This window comes from Musa acuminata, chromosome BXJ2-7, assembly GCF_036884655.1.
Source record: "Musa acuminata AAA Group cultivar baxijiao chromosome BXJ2-7, Cavendish_Baxijiao_AAA, whole genome shotgun sequence".
Lineage (NCBI taxonomy): Eukaryota > Viridiplantae > Streptophyta > Magnoliopsida > Zingiberales > Musaceae > Musa > Musa acuminata.
Window position 1 is genome coordinate 561822 of NC_088344.1, and position 19770 is coordinate 581591.

At 38.9% G+C, this 19770-nt stretch overlaps 2 protein-coding genes and 1 long non-coding RNA gene across 4 annotated transcripts; 2 read left to right on the plus strand and 1 right to left on the minus strand.

Annotated features, from left to right (window-relative positions):
• Positions 1-1909: 1909 nt before the first annotated feature.
• Positions 1910-7828, plus strand: LOC103990989 (probable transcription factor KAN4). Of its 2 annotated transcripts, XR_001978892.2 has the most exons (7): positions 1910-2915; positions 3019-3095; positions 3304-3343; positions 3563-3716; positions 5277-5343; positions 5750-7160; positions 7253-7828. XR_001978892.2 is itself a non-coding variant. In XM_009410321.3 (6 exons), exons 1-6 carry the CDS (start codon positions 2480-2482, stop codon positions 5909-5911), a joined length of 936 nt encoding a protein of 311 aa, XP_009408596.2. In that variant the 5' UTR covers positions 1910-2479; the 3' UTR covers positions 5912-7828. The 2 variants fall into 2 exon arrangements, 1 of the variants encoding a protein (XP_009408596.2); XM_009410321.3 differs by having other exon boundaries at positions 5750-7828.
• Positions 7116-8711, minus strand: LOC135616482 (uncharacterized). The gene is made up of 2 exons (XR_010488351.1): positions 8364-8711; positions 7116-8090 (listed from the first exon to the last, which is right to left on the minus strand). It is a non-coding gene; the product is annotated as an uncharacterized LOC135616482 (long non-coding RNA).
• A 21-nt stretch (positions 8712-8732) lies between these two features.
• LOC103990988 (protein DA1-related 1) lies at positions 8733-17102 on the plus strand. The gene is made up of 12 exons (XM_009410320.3): positions 8733-9420; positions 10014-10160; positions 11644-11731; positions 12490-12622; positions 13753-13873; positions 13944-14027; positions 14747-14866; positions 15058-15270; positions 15363-15425; positions 15526-15644; positions 15956-16014; positions 16558-17102. The coding sequence occupies exons 2-12, from the start codon at positions 10050-10052 to the stop codon at positions 16860-16862; spliced, it is 1416 nt and encodes a 471-aa protein (XP_009408595.2). The 5' UTR covers positions 8733-9420; positions 10014-10049; the 3' UTR covers positions 16863-17102.
• Positions 17103-19770: the final 2668 nt, after the last annotated feature.

Below are 19770 nucleotides of genomic sequence, written 5' to 3' on the forward strand. Positions count from 1 at the left end.
CAATCCATGGTGCAATCGGTTTGCTATGAAGTTTGTAATTACAAACTGAAGGAGGCTGCAGCTTTCTATCTTCAAAACTTTTGATGGGAGATATTCTTTATCTTTCACATTGATGTCTCCAAACCTTATATGTTGCAATGAACAAGCTGGTCATGGAAACAGCCAATCTACTTATATCGATGAGATTGTACATGTACTGATCCTTGCTGAATCCCATATCGACAGGGTTTCATGAACCTGCACTTATAATCTTCTGATGTGAGGTGGAGAACCGAATCATTGTGTTGTAAAGAGCTCTCTGCAAACCTGGAGATGGTATGATCCGTGCCACTTCTCTGCGACTAAAGCCATCTATCTCCATTTGCACAGGAAATCTGTCAAAACATGTTCTTACCATCAGCAGTCGTCACACTTCACTGGCTTTTTGTCAGTTGTTGCGCTGGTCGCACTCTGATGTGTTCCCGGCGCCGGGACCGGGGAGGCGGGGGGGGGGGGGGGGGGGGGGGCGGTGGGGTCACTGTCATGTCCCTCTCACATCCCTGAAGCGCAAACACATACCATCATTTCTCCTCTTGGGTTCTCATCCTGTTCACTGTAGAAAGTCCCAAAGCATAATGATAAGCTGAGACTAACGCTGTTCTTTATTTGCTCTTCCGGTGAATCTCATTCTACGTTCTTTTTCTTCCCTTAATATCATAAAAAGCAACCATGAAGAAGAAGGAGAAGAGAAAGAGTCAGAGTTCAAGCGTAAGGACGTAGTGCTGCCAACAAGGCATCGATCAATTAATGGCAGGCTTGTACTTGGTGACGGTGGTAATAAAGTTTGGATTTCCCGAGGAGATCACCGCGTCTGGCGCTGACCACAGCTTCGAAATCCATTAACAAATGATGCCACCTTTTGCTTGTTTAATCCCCACCACTCTGCTCGAAAAGTTCTTCCTCCATGCCTGCTACCCTCCCACTGCGGCAATGGAATAAAACAATACTACGATTGCCACCTTGTACAAGCCTGCAACCTTGCCACTTTGTGCTGGTCACCGAGGGATCATTGCTCTCAACCCCTAACAGTGCCTAAAGCCTCGGATTACGAAGTGGATTTATCGAGCCTTCAACTCGATCTGTATCTCGTTTTGATGAGATCCATCTGTATCACGTGCGTGGGGCATGTGGGCCTCGAGAATATTGGGACAGGATGAGGGAATACAGGAGGAGAGGGAACGACGACGGATGCTAGCCGTCAGAGGGGCCGAGCGTAGGGCCCGGATCGACCGAGCCCCATGCACGTGGAGAAGCAGCTCCGGTGTCGCCGGGCATCCCAACCCGGTGTCAGCCATGGCGACAGGAAGATGAGCTGTGAAGCCACTGCCGTTGCCGATACCTCCAGGCTTCTCCTCCGCTTCTCCTGTCTCCACACACGTGTAGCCAGAACATGAATGGCGTCCATGCATGGGAGGAGATTAGAACAAGAAACTTAGACTCCCTTTTGATCTTAATGATGTTCTTCAATGAGTATATCAAGACTGCAAAACATCATGTACAAAAATGGCTGTGCCAGTGCGGGAAAACTGTAACTCAGGAAGATGATACATGCCCTTCATGTCACCAGGCTATCGAATAAGCTTGAAATAGATCACAGACCAGTTGGCTTTGGCTTTGGCTTGATGTCCCTGGTGATCGAAACGTTGCTAATACTTGCTTGATATCAGTGGTGGTGGAGGCTTCTTCACTTCTTTCTTTAATGTTCAGCTTAATGGCAGTTTCCCAATCCCTTCCACCATATCCCAACTCACGCAGCGCACCTCGAGAGACAAAGTGGGCAAATAAGGTCCAGTCTGTTGTTGTCAAATGAACAGTTCTCCTGCACTGTTCTCAAATACCAAGCACAGGAAAACCCCCTCTCTCTCTCTCTCTCTCTCTCTCCATTAATTACCTGCAACGCCCCTTCACAACCCTTTCCATGAAAGAGGAAAGAGATCTTACATTCTCTCTCTCTAGGTATCATACCTCTGCATCCTTCAAATATATACTCTCTTTCTCCCACTGGGTCAGTCTCTCTCATCTCATGCCTAGCTATCTGGGAACCCTGCAATTCCTTCGCCTCTTCCTGCCATCCTACAGCATTTATTATCCTCTTGCTAGCTCCTAGACATTTGCCATTCTCCTACCACCATCCTAGTCTTGTCACTCTCTCTCTCTAGCTTCTTTGTAGTTTATAGTCTGTAAACACAACACCTATGGAAATCATAACCCACTCATGACCTAATAATCACCCAAAAGCTTCTATTTATTCCACCATTCCACACCATCTCCTTTTCATTCGCCACTCTAGTCCACCACCTATCTCTGTCTCCCTTTCCCAGTATCAACCCTTCCTCGTTCTTCCAAAACGCTCTTCACCTAAACTTTAATTCTCAGCAGAAGAAAGACTCTCTTCATATTGGTTGTCTTGATCTTCCCGTGCCTGCTCCGTTGAGCTTAAATGGCAACCATCTTTCCTGATCTCTCACTCCACATCAGTCCACCAGCGATCTCCGTAGACGGAAGCTCGGTGACGGGGGTTTTCTTTGGGGAAGCAGCGACGTCCTTCTCCGGCAGAAGCGAGGGCGACATGGGCCATGATCAAGCCTTCTTGCACCACGACCAAGGTCGGGAGTTCGACCATGCCGAACCGACGCTGAGCCTAGGGCTGGAGGCGCCGGGGTCAAGTGTCGCTGATCGCCACGACCTACACCACCGCGATCGCCACCACCATCATCACCATGACCAACTTCGTCACCCTCAGACCTATGGATTTAAGAGGAACTCACGATCGGCTCAAGGAGGGAAGAGGAGCGTCAGGGCTCCAAGAATGAGGTGGACTACCACCCTCCACGCTCATTTTGTCCATGCGGTGGAGCTTCTCGGCGGCCACGAGAGTGAGCACACCAACTCAAGCTTCCTCACCGTATAAGAAATCGTTCTTGTTATGGTTAGGAATAAGTAATGATATGACCCTCCTCGAAACATCGATCTTGTCAGGAGCTACGCCAAAATCGGTCTTGGAGCTGATGAACGTGAAGGACCTCACGCTAGCTCATGTAAAGAGCCATCTGCAGGTAGTTGCCAGCTGATCAATTATTCCCTTAATGTCCTGCACAATTCCTGATCATGCTACTAGGGTTAGGGTTTTGTGTTGGGTCGGGACATCCCTACAAGTGAAAAAGGACAAAATGGCATTTCTCGAAGTAAACTTAGCATGGTGGTCTGTTTGATCCTTTCCCTTTGGTTAGTCTGACATTAATCTTCATGTGCATGTGGTTGCAGATGTATAGAACAGTGAAGAGCACTGACAGGGGAGCGGCAGGTACTTGCATATTCCTTCTCTTTCACAAGAAACCTCCTACAAAATGTCTTTGGTGTTTGTTCTATAAGGGAGTCCGATACCATCACTCAGTCATCTCACTGATATCACAACCTCACTGGTGGTTGTGCTGGCCTTTCCTTGCTTGAATTATTAGTCTGCTGTCTGTCCCAGAAAGCACAACCATTTTGGATCTTAGTGGTGGGTGAAATTGTTTTGCAGGCCAAGGTCAGGCAGAAATGTGCTTCAACCAGAGGAGAGGGATGGAGGAAATGGAGGGAGGACTGTCATGTGATAAAGCTGGGAATGAGATCACCCCTCCTTGTAGTTCCCTCAGCACGCCAACCCCACCAACACCACAATCCAAGTCTCCTAGGTCTGTCCACTCCATCCATCTCCTCCTTACTGCATCAATCTATCTATCTATCTATCTATTTGTCGGATTTAAGTGTTTTCATGAATAGTTTCTTATTTTAGTTTGCCTGTGTCGGCAATGTGCTAACATAGTTTGTTTGGTGCATTGGAAGTAAACTTAGATCGAGTTCCATTTCCTTGGTTTAATCAGATGGGTAAGGAGGTAGAGCAGTAAATAATGACAGGTTTCAGAAGCCTGTGTCTGTAGTTATTAGTTAATAGCTGTAGTCAAACAAAGTTGTCTTGATCCAGTTACCCTTGTATTCTTTTACTGAGGTTGTGGTGATTTAAGGACCAAGGAACAGAAGTGTATCATGTGTTTGACCATTGGATTTGGGCCTATTGTTTTTGTCTTGCACTCATAGGGGGTTGCTTTCAATAATTTTAGCAAAGGTCATTTTTTGACCTTTAAGGAAGAGAGAGAATTTGACTGCATTGTTCTTAATGTTCTGGACCCATTTATCCCTTAACCAGAATGAGAATCGAAGAATTAATTATCCTCTAGCCAACATTAAAAGGATATATTTATATATATTACGTAGTCAATGAAGAATGAGAATTTGTTCCAGAACTTTTCTCAGAATATCACTAAAACAAATGCAACTTTTGGCATACCAATAGAGAGAGAGAGAGAGAGAACAACAGTGCCTTCGAAGGAAGAAATGGACTTTAGCAAGTAAAAAGAGAGCAATGAAGTAACATATATGTCATCTCATCTCATGGAATTTCAATAAAAGGAAGAAAGACTTCCAAGAATTGCCCAAGAAAACATAGTAAATATTGCTATACATTGCATCACACATTCCTTTTGAATGAATAACCAATTACACATGAATTAGACCTAACATTTCTGTGGAAATTCTAACACAAAATGAGGTTTTTTTACCTCATTTTCTATTATATAATTGTTCTATCTTGCCACTTGAATGTAATATCAGGTTATCTGACCTCAAGTCTGAAAGCAGGAAATAGAATCTTATTTTGACCTTTTTTTTGTGTGTGTTTTTCTGAGGCAAGGCTGATACTCATGTCTCACATATTTCTTATCTATGAGGTGCTTAGGATGCCGGATTGTCCCTGTCCCATTTGGATCGAATGTTGATTGTTGTAGCTAAAAACAATGACAAAAGACAAACACATGAATTGGTAACTTCCTGAGAGGGTGATGCAGATTCAACAGTGAATACTGTGCATACTGTTGCTGTTGAAATTGGATGTATCTGTCATAGCAACAAGCTCATTTATATATCACATCTTTTTCTTTTTAACAAAAGCAGCAACTTGCTTTCCAATTAATTAAAAAGGTCTTAAAATAGTATAACCCAAAAGATCCGCTGAGTGTAACAGAGAAGAAAGCTCAGATTATTCCAAGTGAAATTAGTTCTATTGGTTCTCTGTTCCCCTCACGAAAGACTTGATTGAGAGAGTAAGCAACAAAAGTATAATCCAAAAGTCTTTATTGCCATATGGCATTTATCTTTGCCCACTATATTTCTGATTCGATTGTCTACTTTGTGTGCAGAAAGCTAAATCCATCTGGAGAAGGGTGTGCTTGGAACATTACACGCTTGCTAAACAATGACAATAAGGTAAATAGACAAAAGTTTCTGAGTGTTTTTCGGAGAAAATTATAATTACACAGTCGATTCAAGCTTCAAGATACACATATATAGAGCGAAGAAGAAGGGCTTGCCTTTTAAGTGTCTGAGTGCACACCAAACTCGGTGAGATAGTCTTTACATGTACTAGTTTAGTGGAGGTGGTGGAGAACTTGTTTCAAATCAATAGTAAATCATGAGCTCACAAAGCATTAAGAAACATAATTTTTTCGAGGTTATGAAGTCACAGGATGCAATTTCATCGTGTTTCAGCATACATATATATATATATATATATATATATATATATATATATATATATATATATATATATATCAATCACTATAGAATTAATCTCAAACAAGAAGATGCAATCTATTTTTTTTCCTGTGATTAGGTACTACTGATGGAGGATCAACCACAAGAACTGAGACCAACTCTGGTGTCACCCTCCATGCCTCCCCGGATGCCTAACCTTGAAATCACATTGGGCCGCCAGAGTTGGCAGATGGCGTACGCTGAAACTTCAAACGAGATGACTCTTCTCAGGTGTTTGTGAAGTTAGGAGGAGTCCAACTACATCATTTTTCATGTCGACGAAAAATGGAAAGAGAAAAAGGAAAGAAAGAGAAGAAATCCTGCTGTTTTTGAGCTTTCATTGAGGCTGGAGAACTAAGTGATGTGGATGTAAAATACTTTGGATAGCATTTGAGTCGACTACTGTGTGCTGCGAATGCTGGTTGGAGATTGCGCAGATCATTTTGAAAACATTTCACATCCCAAATAGTAGAAAAAAGATCTTCCAGATTAATCTGCGGATTTCCGATTACCAACAGAAGTCAAACCTCCTACCCTACAAGAAGACGACAGAAGTCAACCTTCCAATTCGCTGACGCAGTCATCGTTCAGCCGCAGGTTCCGAAAAAGAAAAGCCCACAGAAAAACGATGCAGGATTGAACTTCCGATATCATATCCATGAGAAAAGTAGATCATGGAAAAGAAGACTGTGGGCGAGTGAGAGCACACAGAAGGAACAGCGAAAGGCATGCAGCATATCGTGTCCCTTGGTTTTCCTCCTGAAGCCGAGAGCTCTTTTTATACAGGAGCTCTCCAGCTTGTTTCTAGCTCAGGTCTCTCGTCTGCTACCTTGGCCATGTCGAGCTTGATAGAGATTTGGGGTGCAGAGCTCGAAAAGCTTCGCAAGAAACGCCATGAAGGCGTCTTCTCGTCCGGGGGTCGAGGCAGCGTCAAGAAAGAGGGGGAGGCATCTCTTCTTGGCTTCCCACGCCTGAGTCAGGCCGTGAAAAGCAAGTTGCTGCAGCAATCAGAGGAATGCATCGACTCCGAAACCACTCTGTCGATTCTTGTAGATTGCTTTGGCCTTTAGATTCAGTTCTTGAGGCATGTTCAGCTAACAAAAGTTTTGTATGCATGTATCTGTCTCAGTACGCTCCCGTATGTACTCATGCTGTTATATTGGTGAACATTTGCAATCATCCGATCTCTTTCTCTGCAAAACTCTATCTTTTAAACTTACCAGAAACATTACACTCCTGTGAAGTAGAAGGTGTTCTTGTTTTATACCCAGAAACATCATAACCGAGAATTTACATCACAATAAATCCTTGTTTTGAGAATATACGATAGGCATCATGTTATTCAAAGTATTTATAGTTCTACTATTATCTTCTTTCTTCATGAAGTTCGCAGAAAGTCAACAATCAGGACAAAAGTCTGCATAAAGCCAACAAAAAAGAAAAGGGAATCAAAGAGTGCCCATGCACACAAAAAGGAAGAAGAAGATGCGGTAGATCCTTGCCAAACAAGAAAAACCCTCCAACTCAGCCCAAATCGCCATCAATCATCTAGATCATTTCTAATCCGTGTCAAATTGTGTAGGCGTTGATGTGACACCTACGCGGTTCACCGAGCAATTCCCTGCAGCGGAAGCCAATGGGCTGGGAAAACCATTGCGTGACGCAGCCAATGTGGGGGGCAACAGAGATAAGAAGAGACGACCGTGGAGCTCAACCCCTGCTTTCTTCCTCCTCCTCTCGATATATACTTAGCGAAACCTGTGTAGCTTTGAACAGGAGCATTCTGAGAAGAAGTAGCAGAGATGTCAGGCTTTGTGGGAATGTGGATGGGTGGAGTCATTGCCAAGCTCGGGAGTAAACAGCAGAGCACCGGGACTTGCAGCTCCGCCAGGCAGGAGGAAGACGAGGTGAAGGGAACCGAAGTACTGCTTACAGCGGAGGAGGAAGCTGTTCGGGAGAAGCGGCGGCAGAGGAGGACGACCACGCTCTCGGAAGCCACCGTTTGCATGCTCATGGATCGGTTCGCGCCCAGTTCATCCTTAAAACATGTATGTAAGTGAAGGCAGACTGCTTCCTACTGTTCTGCATCTGCTGCAACTGCAGAGCAGGAGATATACTCCTAAATCTGTGTGAAATATATAGGGAAATATTGATATTATGATCACAAGGTATAAAAATCTTGTCTACTGCGCACGATTGATATGAAGCAGAAGAGATCAGGACAAGCTAATGAACTCCTCTCTGCTATCCTGATAAAAGGATTATTAGAAGAGATGACGAGGAACAGACCACACACACACCTCCCCTGCAACTCGAGCATCATCGCATTCCTCCGGTAACCCTGTCAAAGTCGGGGATTGCTGCGTGAATTCTTCTTATGTACGTAATTTTTCTTTGAATCCACGGACTTGACTCTTCAACTGTCCAATCAATGTGTCACCAAACACAATTTCAAAAGTGCACTAAGATCTTTTCGGGAATGCCATTTAATATATACGAGGAATTATTGTTCACTCTGGGATGAACTCTTGTATAATTCTATTCTTCAGGATAAACCCGAAAAAGCACTTGTAGGAGAGAAGTAATTTTTTGACTGCTTATTAAAGCCTGAATCTTCAACTGTCCTTATATCATCATATTTTAATCTCCAAGAGAAAGAAACCTACTAGGGAGGTTTAGGGAGGGAGGCCAACCTCTGGAGCTTGTCGGAGCCAAAGCTGGAGCAGTCAGGGAACTCCTACAAGATCTCGAGGAGCTTGAAGTCGACGACGAAGTCGGTCAGGTTCTCAAACGGCGACGGAGGAGGAGGGGGCCAGGGCGAGCGGGGCGCTAGCGGAGGGATGGTGGTGGAAGAGGTAGGAGCGCACTGTGTGCATGGGTGGCAGGAGGGGAGTCAACAGTAATCTCGTCTTTCAGAAAATATAGAAAATTATCTAAAAATATATTAATCAATTTATAAATAAATTGTACTTTTATTTAATTAAAATGCTTCGGAGCTAAATAAAAAAGAAAAGAAAAGAAAAGTCGAGAAGAAAGTAAGTGCGGGGAGGAGTGTCGGCGAATTCCACCCGAGGCTGCGGCATTAATTATTCTTCTCCGAAAGAATCGAAGAGGAAGCCATCGATCAATTAAGCGCCGGAATGCAAACGGACGGGATGCTTGAGGCCGTGAAAGTGCTTTGATGCCGCCGCGTGCGGTAGTGGTCGGGAGGAGGGAGAGCGAGGCCCCACCTCCGACGCAGCTCCAGATCTGCGAAGGAGACGCCGCACCCTTTTCCGGACCACCCGAGACGTCTCTCCTACCCGGTTCTTCTCGCCCGAAAGCTACCTGCCCTGCGATTGGAGGTGCCACACTTGTCACCGTCCCATCCTGCAGTCGCGAGGCGGGTGGACGCGCTGGTGTTCTGCAGTCACAAGCGTTGCTCTTTGGAACTTTCGACTAATTAGTCCAACGTCGTCTTCCCCAACCAAATCCCTTTCCCTTGGCACGCTCTGACGCGGGTGATGGAGAAAGAAAAGCTAGAAAACAAAAAGGAATCGTCTGTCTTTTTGACTTAAGTCTGGATTGCCAATTAGAGAATTAGGTTTCACGGCCACCTTTCGATACTTTAGAACCTTCATGGTTGCCAGCAACAGAAAAGCACCTCCTTTTCGGTAGATGAGCAATATAAACAGGGGGATATGACACTGGAACGAATTGATCTGGGCTTCGATTCTAACTATTTTGTTGCTCGATTGCCATCTTCCTGAGGTATTGATCACATCAACAATAAGTTCTCGGAATTCCTTTTTTGGTTTTGATTGCTTGGTTACCCAATCAAGGAATTGCAGGAAATCTTCTTTCGTCTTTCGGGTTCCTGTTTCATCGTGAAGGCTTGTGAATCTTAGATTATTTTCTTTTTTTGTTAGCATACTATTACGGATTTCAGTAAATCATTTATGCGATCAGTCGTGTCCTTCGCTCTATTGGATTTGGGGCAAGTGCTGTTGATGGAGCCGTCATGTATGGTTGATCTTGTTGATAGTGGTTCTATAAATGTGTTATGAGGTTTCATTCTGCGGGATATGATGTCTTTTTGTCCTCCTCTTGTAATTAATAAGCTTTTTTTCCTACCATCAGGCACAATTTTTAGATATGAGAGGCTTGTTGTTTAGGAGAGTTTGTTTTTGTAAATTATTTTGCTTCCTTCTTTCATTTATGGGTCTGCAATTTATGAAGCAAGGCTTTTGTTGCCTAAAAGATGAACCAATGCTTTGTTAAATTGCCCTACATATCAAAATTGTGATACCCATTTATTATTTTATTCTCAAATTTGTTTGCTAAGTTTGACTTACTTTGTGCAGGAATAATCTGCTGGTGACAATTAAAAATCTAGCTTGATGGTTTGGTTAAACAAAATCTTTAAAGGTTCCAATCTTAAAATTTCAGCTGGTCAGAGTCATGGCAGTCATGCAGATGATGTCTTTTGGACCGAACCCTCTAGTTCGATAGTAATCCCTTTTGCTTAAACTCTCCTCCGTTATGCTTTACTGAATTTCTCCATTATGTAATCTGATGTTTTGCGATACATAATAAATTCATTATGCAGTCATAGACACTTGTAATTTCTTTTTGAAAATGAGATCTATGAAATTGCATACTTAGATCAAGCATTTGCAATGGAATTAATGCATAAATATTTTTTTGTGGCAGAAATAGGGATTGGTTGGTTAAGATTTAGAACTGCATTTCGGTTGATTTAATAATTTGAAGCATGGAGGTGGAAGTACTGTGACCTATATTGACCATAGCCAATAATGAAAATGTGGTTCATCCTTTCACGATCCACTAAATTCATCAAATCTTGTGATTACCTTTGAGATTTATCTCAAAGACTCTTCTACCTAAATTTAGGCACGTCCATATATTGTATCTGTACCTGAGCCCATCTTTGATTTTCTTTATCTTTGTTAAGAGTAGAAAGAAAGAAGAAAAGCAAATAAATCATGTACTAATTTATAAAGATAAACAAGTAGGCAGAAAGGTACGACATGTCTATGGCTTGGTGCTGCTTCTTCAATATTGCAGAACTATTATCTTGTGAAGTCCCTCTCAATTAGTAACTTTAAGTTGCCGTGGTTAACAGTCCATGTAATATACAAACACCAGAAATAAAAAGTTGCATCATTACTTCAGATGAAATATCCGTTACTTGTTCCCTAGTTAATGATAATATACCTAAATAATAGAGAAGAATAAAGAGGTTTGCATGTATTTTTTAAATATGCCAAAGGATGTTGTATAAAACTACTTTGTTAATTTGCCAAAGGATGTTGTATACAGTCAAAACATGAATCCTTAAAGTGCCTGCTGTAGCTGTGTTGGGATGTACCAATGACTCATTGGTTGCTTTTTACATATGTGTCAAGGACTTCAAGGAAGCATCTGATTCTTTGAGTTATATTAGTAAATATGGAATGAACTTCATGAGAACTTCTTGAAAAAAATAATTCTATGAATAATATTGGAAAAATTGATTGTTTGAAATATACTTTATTGGTACTTCTTAAAAAAATATTGTTTTTCTTTAATGTTGATACCGAAAACAAACAAGATGAATATTTAATTTCAGATAGATTGTTCACTGTTCTTCGATAATATCGTTAATGAAATGTTAATTTTGTTATACTTCATTAAGGTTATTGTTAATTTTGTGGTGTTGATCCATGTTGGTAAGTGAATTTGTTCTTGATGAAAGTTCTTCAGGGTTGCTTGTGAAGCTAATGGTGTCAGATATAGAGTATGCAATTTCTATAGATTTTTGGAATATTGCACTTCTTCATAATTTGTGGGGTTCTTTACCTAAGTGAAATCAACTTCCACTCCTTACCTTTCTCCTTACCTTCCACTGCTGCATGTATAAATGATCTGAGTAGGCTATTTGTTCTATATCTTTGCTTGTTTATCTCACTTTATGAAATCCTGGATTGTTAGGATGGCAGGCAGGGGTATGAAGATGAAGATGTTGATCATGCTATAGCAGTTTCACTATCAGAAGAGGACCAGAGGGGCAAAGCTATTGGTAAGTACTCTCACTGCTATAGTAATCCAGCTATTCATTTGTATTTAGAAAGTTGTCTGTGTCAGTTAATTGTCCCCGTTTCTTATGGATGTGACATAAAGACAACTAGATTATCATGGAAGATCTTATCATTATAAGAGACTCCTTGATTTTATCCAACTTTGGGCCTTAACATTCTTAAGCATTTCTTCTGTTTTATTTTTAACTTTGAGGGGAGTGGATATGTTATTTATTGATTAGTCAACCAAGGGGAAGTAAAATCCGGATGTTTGTTACCGACATACCATACTCTGCAGAAATAGGAAATGTTGTAAGAATGTGGAGAATTCATTGGAGCTTAGCATCCTTTGGTCAAAAAAGGGAACATGATGGCTAGTCAGCAACTGATAAGTGATAGCATAATTCATCAACTACTATGGTTTATAGCTTAGGGACCCTTTTTTTTTCTTATTCTTTGGAAAACTATTGATTTTTGTTTAACAAGGACTTCTAGCTGCGAGCCTTCATCTACTGCATCACTACCGATGATTTAGTCGTGACATCTCAAAATTAGTTCATATACAATATTTTTGTTTCTCAGCATTTACAGATCGGCAACTTGGTACTGAAATTCCATTATCCTTTTGCATTTATCTTTTTGCATTTACAGATCTGCGACTTGTTTCATTTATCTTTGTGCATGAGGCCATGGTATAATCTTAGTTTACTTATCTTTGATAGATAATTTTCTTCAAACATCATACGTTTCTTTTCTTTAGACAATAAATCTCATCTGGAGGAAGATGAACAGCTTGCAAGGGCTATGCAAGAGAGTTTATTTACAGAATCTCCTCCCCATCGAAATGGCCAAGTTTATCAACCTTATCCTTTTTTCTTTCCTTCATTCTCCAGGTACTTGTTTCAGAGCTGTTTGCCTACTTCTCTTATCATTTCATTAGTTTCACAATAAATCATGACAGTTATAAATCTCTGTGCTATAATGTTTTTCTAAGAATCAACCTTTAAAAAAGTTACTACCAGCAGTGCGCTAAAATTTTAGCCTCTTCGATTCCATTCAGAAGCTTAAGCCCCTAATAAAGGGTCCAACATGAATGACAACTTTTTTACAACCCCAATCTGATAGATGAGTCAGGATTTATTTGGTTGTGATGTTAGATTTTTTACCACTGCCAATCCATTTAAAACCTTAAGCCGTTAGAAAAGAGCCCGTCAAACAGTGCATAAATGCCAATATGTTCTCAATTCTACTTCAACTAAAACTTGTCATCTTGAATGTTTAATTCAGCTTTTTGATGCAAACTCAACATGTGGCATGATAATTAAGGTTTAGAATTTCAGAATATACTGTTGAATGAATCACAACAACTGATTTTTGAGCCTTTTCTATTCTACCCACAATCTTGAAGGCCATTTTCAGGTCAAAGCATGGGATTCGGGATTCTCTACCAAGTCTATTGTAAAATGATCTATGATATTTCCTGCTTGCAAGGAAATGTATCACTAAGAGCAGAAATTTTGAAAACCCATCCTGAAACACATGAGATTAATCCTGAACAAGTATTAGGATTATTATCGCTTCTTATAGTTGATGATGTTGTTAACATTTTACTTGTTAAGACAGGATTTGACACCTAAATAACATTCTCATCCTGAAGACTACTCTAAAAGTGTAAGCACCCAAATTGTTCTTATGGTGCTAGAACTGCTAAGTGGAAATCAAACTAAATAGTGTAAGATATTAAGTTGCAATTCAATTAATGTTCTTATGCATTCAATTAAGTTGCAAATCGACAAGTCACCAACTTGACCATCCAAGAAATGGCACCTATAGCTTTAAGCAAGATATATCATGCTATGTAATTTCCAGTTGAAATACACACAATAGCAATTTGCATTCATCCTTGACAAACTCCTCTTGGCTTAGGATTGATTAAAGAAAGATAGTGCTTCATTATTTTGAGAAATAGTAACCTTAGATTTTTAAGGTGCTAAATAATTGCTTTGATATATTTTTGGTTTAGGAGATGTGCGGGATGTAACAAAGAAGTTGGTCATGGTCGCTATTTGAGTGTTACGGGTGCTGTTTGGCATCCAGAGTGCTTTCGTTGCCATGAGTGTAATAAACCAATATATGACCATGAGGTGAAAAATTGGATATTTTATTGTTGTCATCTTTGGGTTAGATTATGTCTCACTGGCTTTTTTGATGCAGTTTTCTATGTACGAGAATCATCCTTATCACAAGTCTTGCTACAGGAAACTGTTCCACCCAAAATGTGATGTCTGCAAGCAATTTGTAAGTATTTATCTGGCTATTGAGAAGAGCATTCCATAGTGAATATAGGTAATTATCTATATAAAATGGAAGCAGATACAACCTATATATAAAATTATGATGTATATCATGTTTCAAGCATGTTCTAAAATACCAATCGGACTGCTATCTACCATGGGCAGTCCGGCCTAGTATTGGTAATGGAACATATGTCTTGGTTTGGCTTGATTCTTTTCACTTGTTATCTTGATACTGTACTAGCCCAACATGTTGTTGAAATTGGTACAAATTAGTATTCAAGACCTTTATTTTATGTAATTTAGACATCTGATGATCATCACTGAAAAAACAATTTTACAGTACTTTTGTGGAATGAGAATTATATTCAACCACGAGAAATATTAGGCCATCCATGCATTCAAGGGACGTATATTTACAAGCAATTAGAACTATGCAAGTGATGTATGGACCAAAAGTTGCTCCTAATTGTCTAATTGTTGGATCCTTATGTTTCTTGAAGGTGTAATCAGTGAGCAAGGCATCTAATTGCTTTTATGAAAAAAAGATCTTTTATCCTAGGTCAAATGTCTCTCCAATTATCTATCTACCCAATTAAATAGGCTCCTGTCAAGCGGTTAAAGAAGCATGCCCCTTAAATATTGTTCATGCTATTTATGCCAGTATTTATTTTTGTTCTGAATTTCTTTTTTCTGGATCTATTGTCATAAATGTTTCTGCAGATTCCAGAAATTAGAGATGGCCGAATTGAATACCGAGCTCATCCTTTTTGGGGACAAAAGTACTGTCCTTTGCATGAGCGTGATGGCACTCCTAGGTGCTGCAGTTGTGAAAGGATGGAGGTTGGTACAGATAGTCATTCTGAGATAGTCCTCCACTTCACAATAATTCATCTTTCTCCAAGATTTGTTATATTTTTTACATAATAATAGCTGTTGCTGAATGCCAATTTCATTATGCTTTATTTATTTTAACAGATGTTCCTTAACATCCTCATACAGTGTTACTTTCTTTTCCTTATGTTGAGTTTCAGTCAATGGACGCAAAATATGTGACTTTAGATGATGGCCGTAAGCTTTGTCTTGAGTGTCTTAATTTTTCAATAATGGATACAAGCGAGTGCCAACCCCTTTACCTTGATATACAAGAATTCTATGAAGGTTTAAATATGAAAGTGGAACAGCAGATTCCATTGCTTCTAGTTGAGAGACAAGCTCTTAATGAAGCCATGGAAGGTGAAAAGAATGTAAGTCAAAGAACAAAACCTTTGAGTTACAGAACATGAACTTTAGTTTCTTGGACTATTGCTAACAATTTTCTATGTGCTTTTGAGTGCAGGGGCATCATCACCTCCCTGAAACTAGAGGTCTTTGTCTTTCTGAAGAACAAATTGTTAGAACTGTAAGAATCCTAGGCATTTTTCTTGTCAATTTTCCAGTCGTTTTACAAGTTAGATGTGATAGTTTTGTTTAATTTCATTGATGAAAGAAATGTCCATTAGATTTTGAGGAGGCCAATAATTGGACCTGGAAACAGACTCATAGATATGATAACAGGGCCATATAGACTGGTACGACGGTGTGAAGTAACAGCAATTCTTATACTCTATGGGCTACCAAGGTAATGTTTATTTATTTTCCACTGTTCAATATGATATTGTTAGCTTAATCACATCTCACAGTCATTTTCAAAAGATTATCACGTTTTGGCTGTAGTACCATAACTCTACTTACATATTCAACACTGAGCCTTTTCTTTTATCAAATTCTAAAACAATATTTACCAAGAGATTGTTGTCATACTCATACTGAAAAATGGTGGAATTTATAGAGATAGTAATACTACACCAGCAAAACTAGTGAATGATGACATCTGTTTTTTTTTCTCCTTGCAAATTTTGCTTTAATATTTGGATTTGTCTTCACATGCAGATTGCTAACAGGGTCAATACTGGCTCATGAGATGATGCATGCATGGTTACGCCTTAAAGGTATGTACCTCATTCTGGTTACGCCTTAGAATGGCAAATCATGCCATTCTAATTCTAGATATTAGTTGAGCATGAGGATCAGACAATATAGCAGACAAATACATAGATATAAATGACTTAGCCAAAATGTTTGTGAGAGGCGTTGTTTCTTCTTGGGCTTCTGGCCTCACCTTGGTCCAGGGAAAGGATTTTATGAGGCCTACATTAGGAGGAGAAACCATACATTAGTTCCTGGCATAGTACTACATTTATCTCGCTCTCTCTCTCTCTCTCTCCCCCTCCCCACCCCAACATCAGAATTATTAGAGGAGGATACAGAAGCAGTAACAGTTAGGAAATCTTGAAAACCATGGTGATGATCCTAGCTATATGAACTTTTACTTATGTTATTCATCTTTCCTTGCTTGTTTTCTTGTTCCTCGTCTTAACAGTTAAATAAATACCAGCAAGCTATTTCCGTTGTCTATCTTCATGAGTATACGTACTGGAAACATAAATCTGCTACTGCAATTTGTCTGAGGTTACTGCACTGTGAGTTTGCAGGATATCGAAATCTTGATCCTGACGTTGAAGAAGGCATCTGCCAGGTGCTGGCTCATATGTGGCTGGACTCTGAAATAATATCAGGGTCAGGTAGTAATGCTGCCTCCTCTTCGTCCACCAGGCCCTCGAAAAAAGGTGCCCGAACTCAGACCGAGAGAAAGCTAGGGGAATTTTTCAAACACCAAATTGAATCGGATGTTTCACCGGAATATGGAGATGGGTTCAGAGCAGCCAATAGAGCAGTCGATCAATACGGCCTCAGACGTACTCTCGACCATATTAGCTTAACAGGGAGATTTCCATAGTAACAAGCCTGATTTCGGTTGGTGACATCGGTCTCTTTTCTGCTACGGAATTTGACAGATAAAAGCTACATATGATAAAAGCAAACGAATGTGAGTCCAGCCAGATAAAAAGAAAGAGAGAAATACAAAGGTACAAAGTAAAGCAGTATGTTCCATTTGGAATTATGAGATCTTGATGGGTTGAGTGTTGTTTTCAACAATTCGCTAAATTATGCAAGTTTTATATACTCGTTTTTTACATTTGAGGTTTGTATCTTCTCAAGTTGTGTGTGCAATGATCATGGTAAGTTGTGGATGCAAGTATAAACATCTGCACCTGAGTTGAGTTTAGCAAGAAGAAGATTCTTTACATCAAAAACATCGGCAAATTCTTGACTTGCGTGCTCTAAGGTTATAAAAAAATTCACTTGTACAATTTCATCTTATATCGAATTTAAATTATTAGAATAGTCATCCTTCATCGACAAATCAAGTAAAAAAGCTAGCCCTCGAAACCAGACAAGAGGCAAGCGGGTTCTATCTAAACTCTTCTGAACTTTACTAAACTCTCTCCACTCACTTTATTCACTTAAATATCGGAGGGGTCAGGTTAGGACATCCCCCGATACTGATCGCTTATACAGGACTCCAATGGATCTAAATAGCACCTCGAGATGATCGCAGGTCAGTCGTTGAGAACTTGTAATATTTCGGGAGTCCACTTATTAGCTCGGTTGCTCTCTCGGGTCGCACTCCAACCTAGGCATGGGCCCCTAGGATGGATATGTGCCTTCGGGATCAAATCAGGTTGTGTTGACTCTCCGATCAATAGCACCAAGGTAACAATATTTTAGCATTGGCGCTAGAACGAGGGCCATGAGCCCTTGGCTCCCTTATGGGGGGAGCAATGATAAGGATATTTAGTCCCATATTGGTTGAGGAATAGAGGAACCAAGGCTTATAAGTCCGTCGGATCACTCTTACTTTAATTTGATACATTCTTTCTTTTTTTTTTTCTAAAACTCTCGACTTTTGCTCCCAAAAGATTGCCATATATATTATAGACCTTCCATATCGATATAGTGTATGTTTAATTGATGATTATAAGATTGGCAAGTCATTATGAAGAAAGTTTCTAAGTATAAAAATATGGTTATTTTACTCTCACGTAAAAAACTTTAATGTTAGAATCGAAATAAATCAAATAATAATATATGAATAGCATATCTTTCAATGTCATTTAAAAAATCTTTATTTGATTTACAAATGTGTTGTCATCAAATCTAAAAAGTATAGTGATGTCGATCATCAAGGAGAACTGAACGTATAATCGGATTCAGTTTCTTTAGTAACTATCATGTAATTATCAAAGTGGTGCTAAGGTTCTTAATTGATACTTATTGTTTCTATATTTTATCTTTAATCACTAAATGTTTTATCTCAATATGCTTTAAACTATTAGATACTTATCATTCAGAGAATAAAACTATAGGAGTATTATTATAAAATATCTTTAATGATCTATAATTGAGTTAACCACACTAAGTATTGAAATAAAATTTTGTAATCATAATGCTTGATTTATAGTCTCAAAATATTTTTACAAATTCAACTTTCGTTATTGATGATGTAATAAATAATTACTTTGTATTTTTTAAAAAAATTACCCCTTTAGCTAATATGAATATTAATCCTAAGCTATCAATGTAATTTGTAAAATCAACATTTGAATATACCGTTACATCAAGCTAATATGAGTTTTTTATGTCAGCATGTAGTATTTATTTTCTTTGCTTGTTTTTGTAGTGCCTGATTCTCACATTGAACTAAAACTAGTATGTCAATAAAAGCTATATATATATATATATATACATATATATATGAAACTTTAAATTTATTTTAAATGTTTGAATATGTTTTGTATGATTCTTTTATGGTACTAAGGCCATAAGTATGATTTTAATTTGAGAGTAGTTCATAGAATAATTAATGTCCTAATTTGAGATACTTAGAATCCCTTATTTTCTAAAAAGGAGTTCTATTCGAGTTAATTAACCCCCTTATAGGTTCAGTGAAATTTAGAATTGAGTAAATACCATCTTTGTACACCAACATATGAGGTTTATAAGTTCAGATTGTCACAATCTAGTTTCAACATAATAGAATAGGTATCTGTAATTAAATTATGAGGATAGTTTAGCTTCCAAATTATTCTATTTTAAGCTAAAATTTAATGTGTATTTAGTTTTATATATTTTTTATATTTTTATAAAATTTCATAATAATTCAAGATCATTTGGATAGTTAAAATAATCAAATAAAATTTCTTCACAAAATCATGCGATGGTTTGACTGATACTAACTAGTTCATTTCTTATTAGAGTGAATTATCAAAAAATTAATGATGAAATTTAGATGAATTTTTAGGTTAAGTAAAATGTATTTTATAAGGGATTATAAAATTTTTCTATGAATTATTACTATGAATTATTATAAATCAATAATTCGAGAGACAATGTTTCTTAATGAAGACATACGATGATCCCATGCTCTCAAAATTTAATTTATATATATATTGCTCCCTAGCATATTCGATTATTAAGGGGTCTGATCAATCATAGCATATTTGTTCTTAATTTTAATTATAAGAGGTGAGATCAAGTCTCGCACCAAATTAGTGTTTGAATCCAATCATACCTCTCTGCATATGGAGAGGATGATACAGCCAATTTATCGAGTATATAAAATGAATCTAAAAATGGGCCGTTCTCATGAAGGCTTGCTTCACCAGAAATAATATATAGGAAAAGAAAACATGAAGAACAGTAAATGTTGCAGCAAGATGAAGCTATTTATTCTCATCACCATTAACAAAGCCTCACAAGATAAACGAAAGCCAATGATTTGTCGATCTGCTTCAGTTTATTAG

Coding starts and splice junctions, on each gene's coding strand:
- LOC103990989 (XM_009410321.3), top strand. CDS start 2,480: ATGGCAACCATCTTTCCTGATCTCTCACTCCACATCAGTCCACCAGCG. Junction 3,717..5,276: donor CCACAATCCAAGTCTCCTAG/GTCTGTCCACTC, acceptor CTTTGTGTGCAG/AAAGCTAAATCCATCTGGAG. Junction 5,344..5,749: donor TGCTAAACAATGACAATAAG/GTAAATAGACAA, acceptor TCCTGTGATTAG/GTACTACTGATGGAGGATCA.
- LOC103990988 (XM_009410320.3), top strand. CDS start 10,050: ATGGTTTGGTTAAACAAAATCTTTAAAGGTTCCAATCTTAAAATTTCA. Junction 13,874..13,943: donor AACCAATATATGACCATGAG/GTGAAAAATTGG, acceptor TTTTTGATGCAG/TTTTCTATGTACGAGAATCA. Junction 14,028..14,746: donor GTGATGTCTGCAAGCAATTT/GTAAGTATTTAT, acceptor ATGTTTCTGCAG/ATTCCAGAAATTAGAGATGG.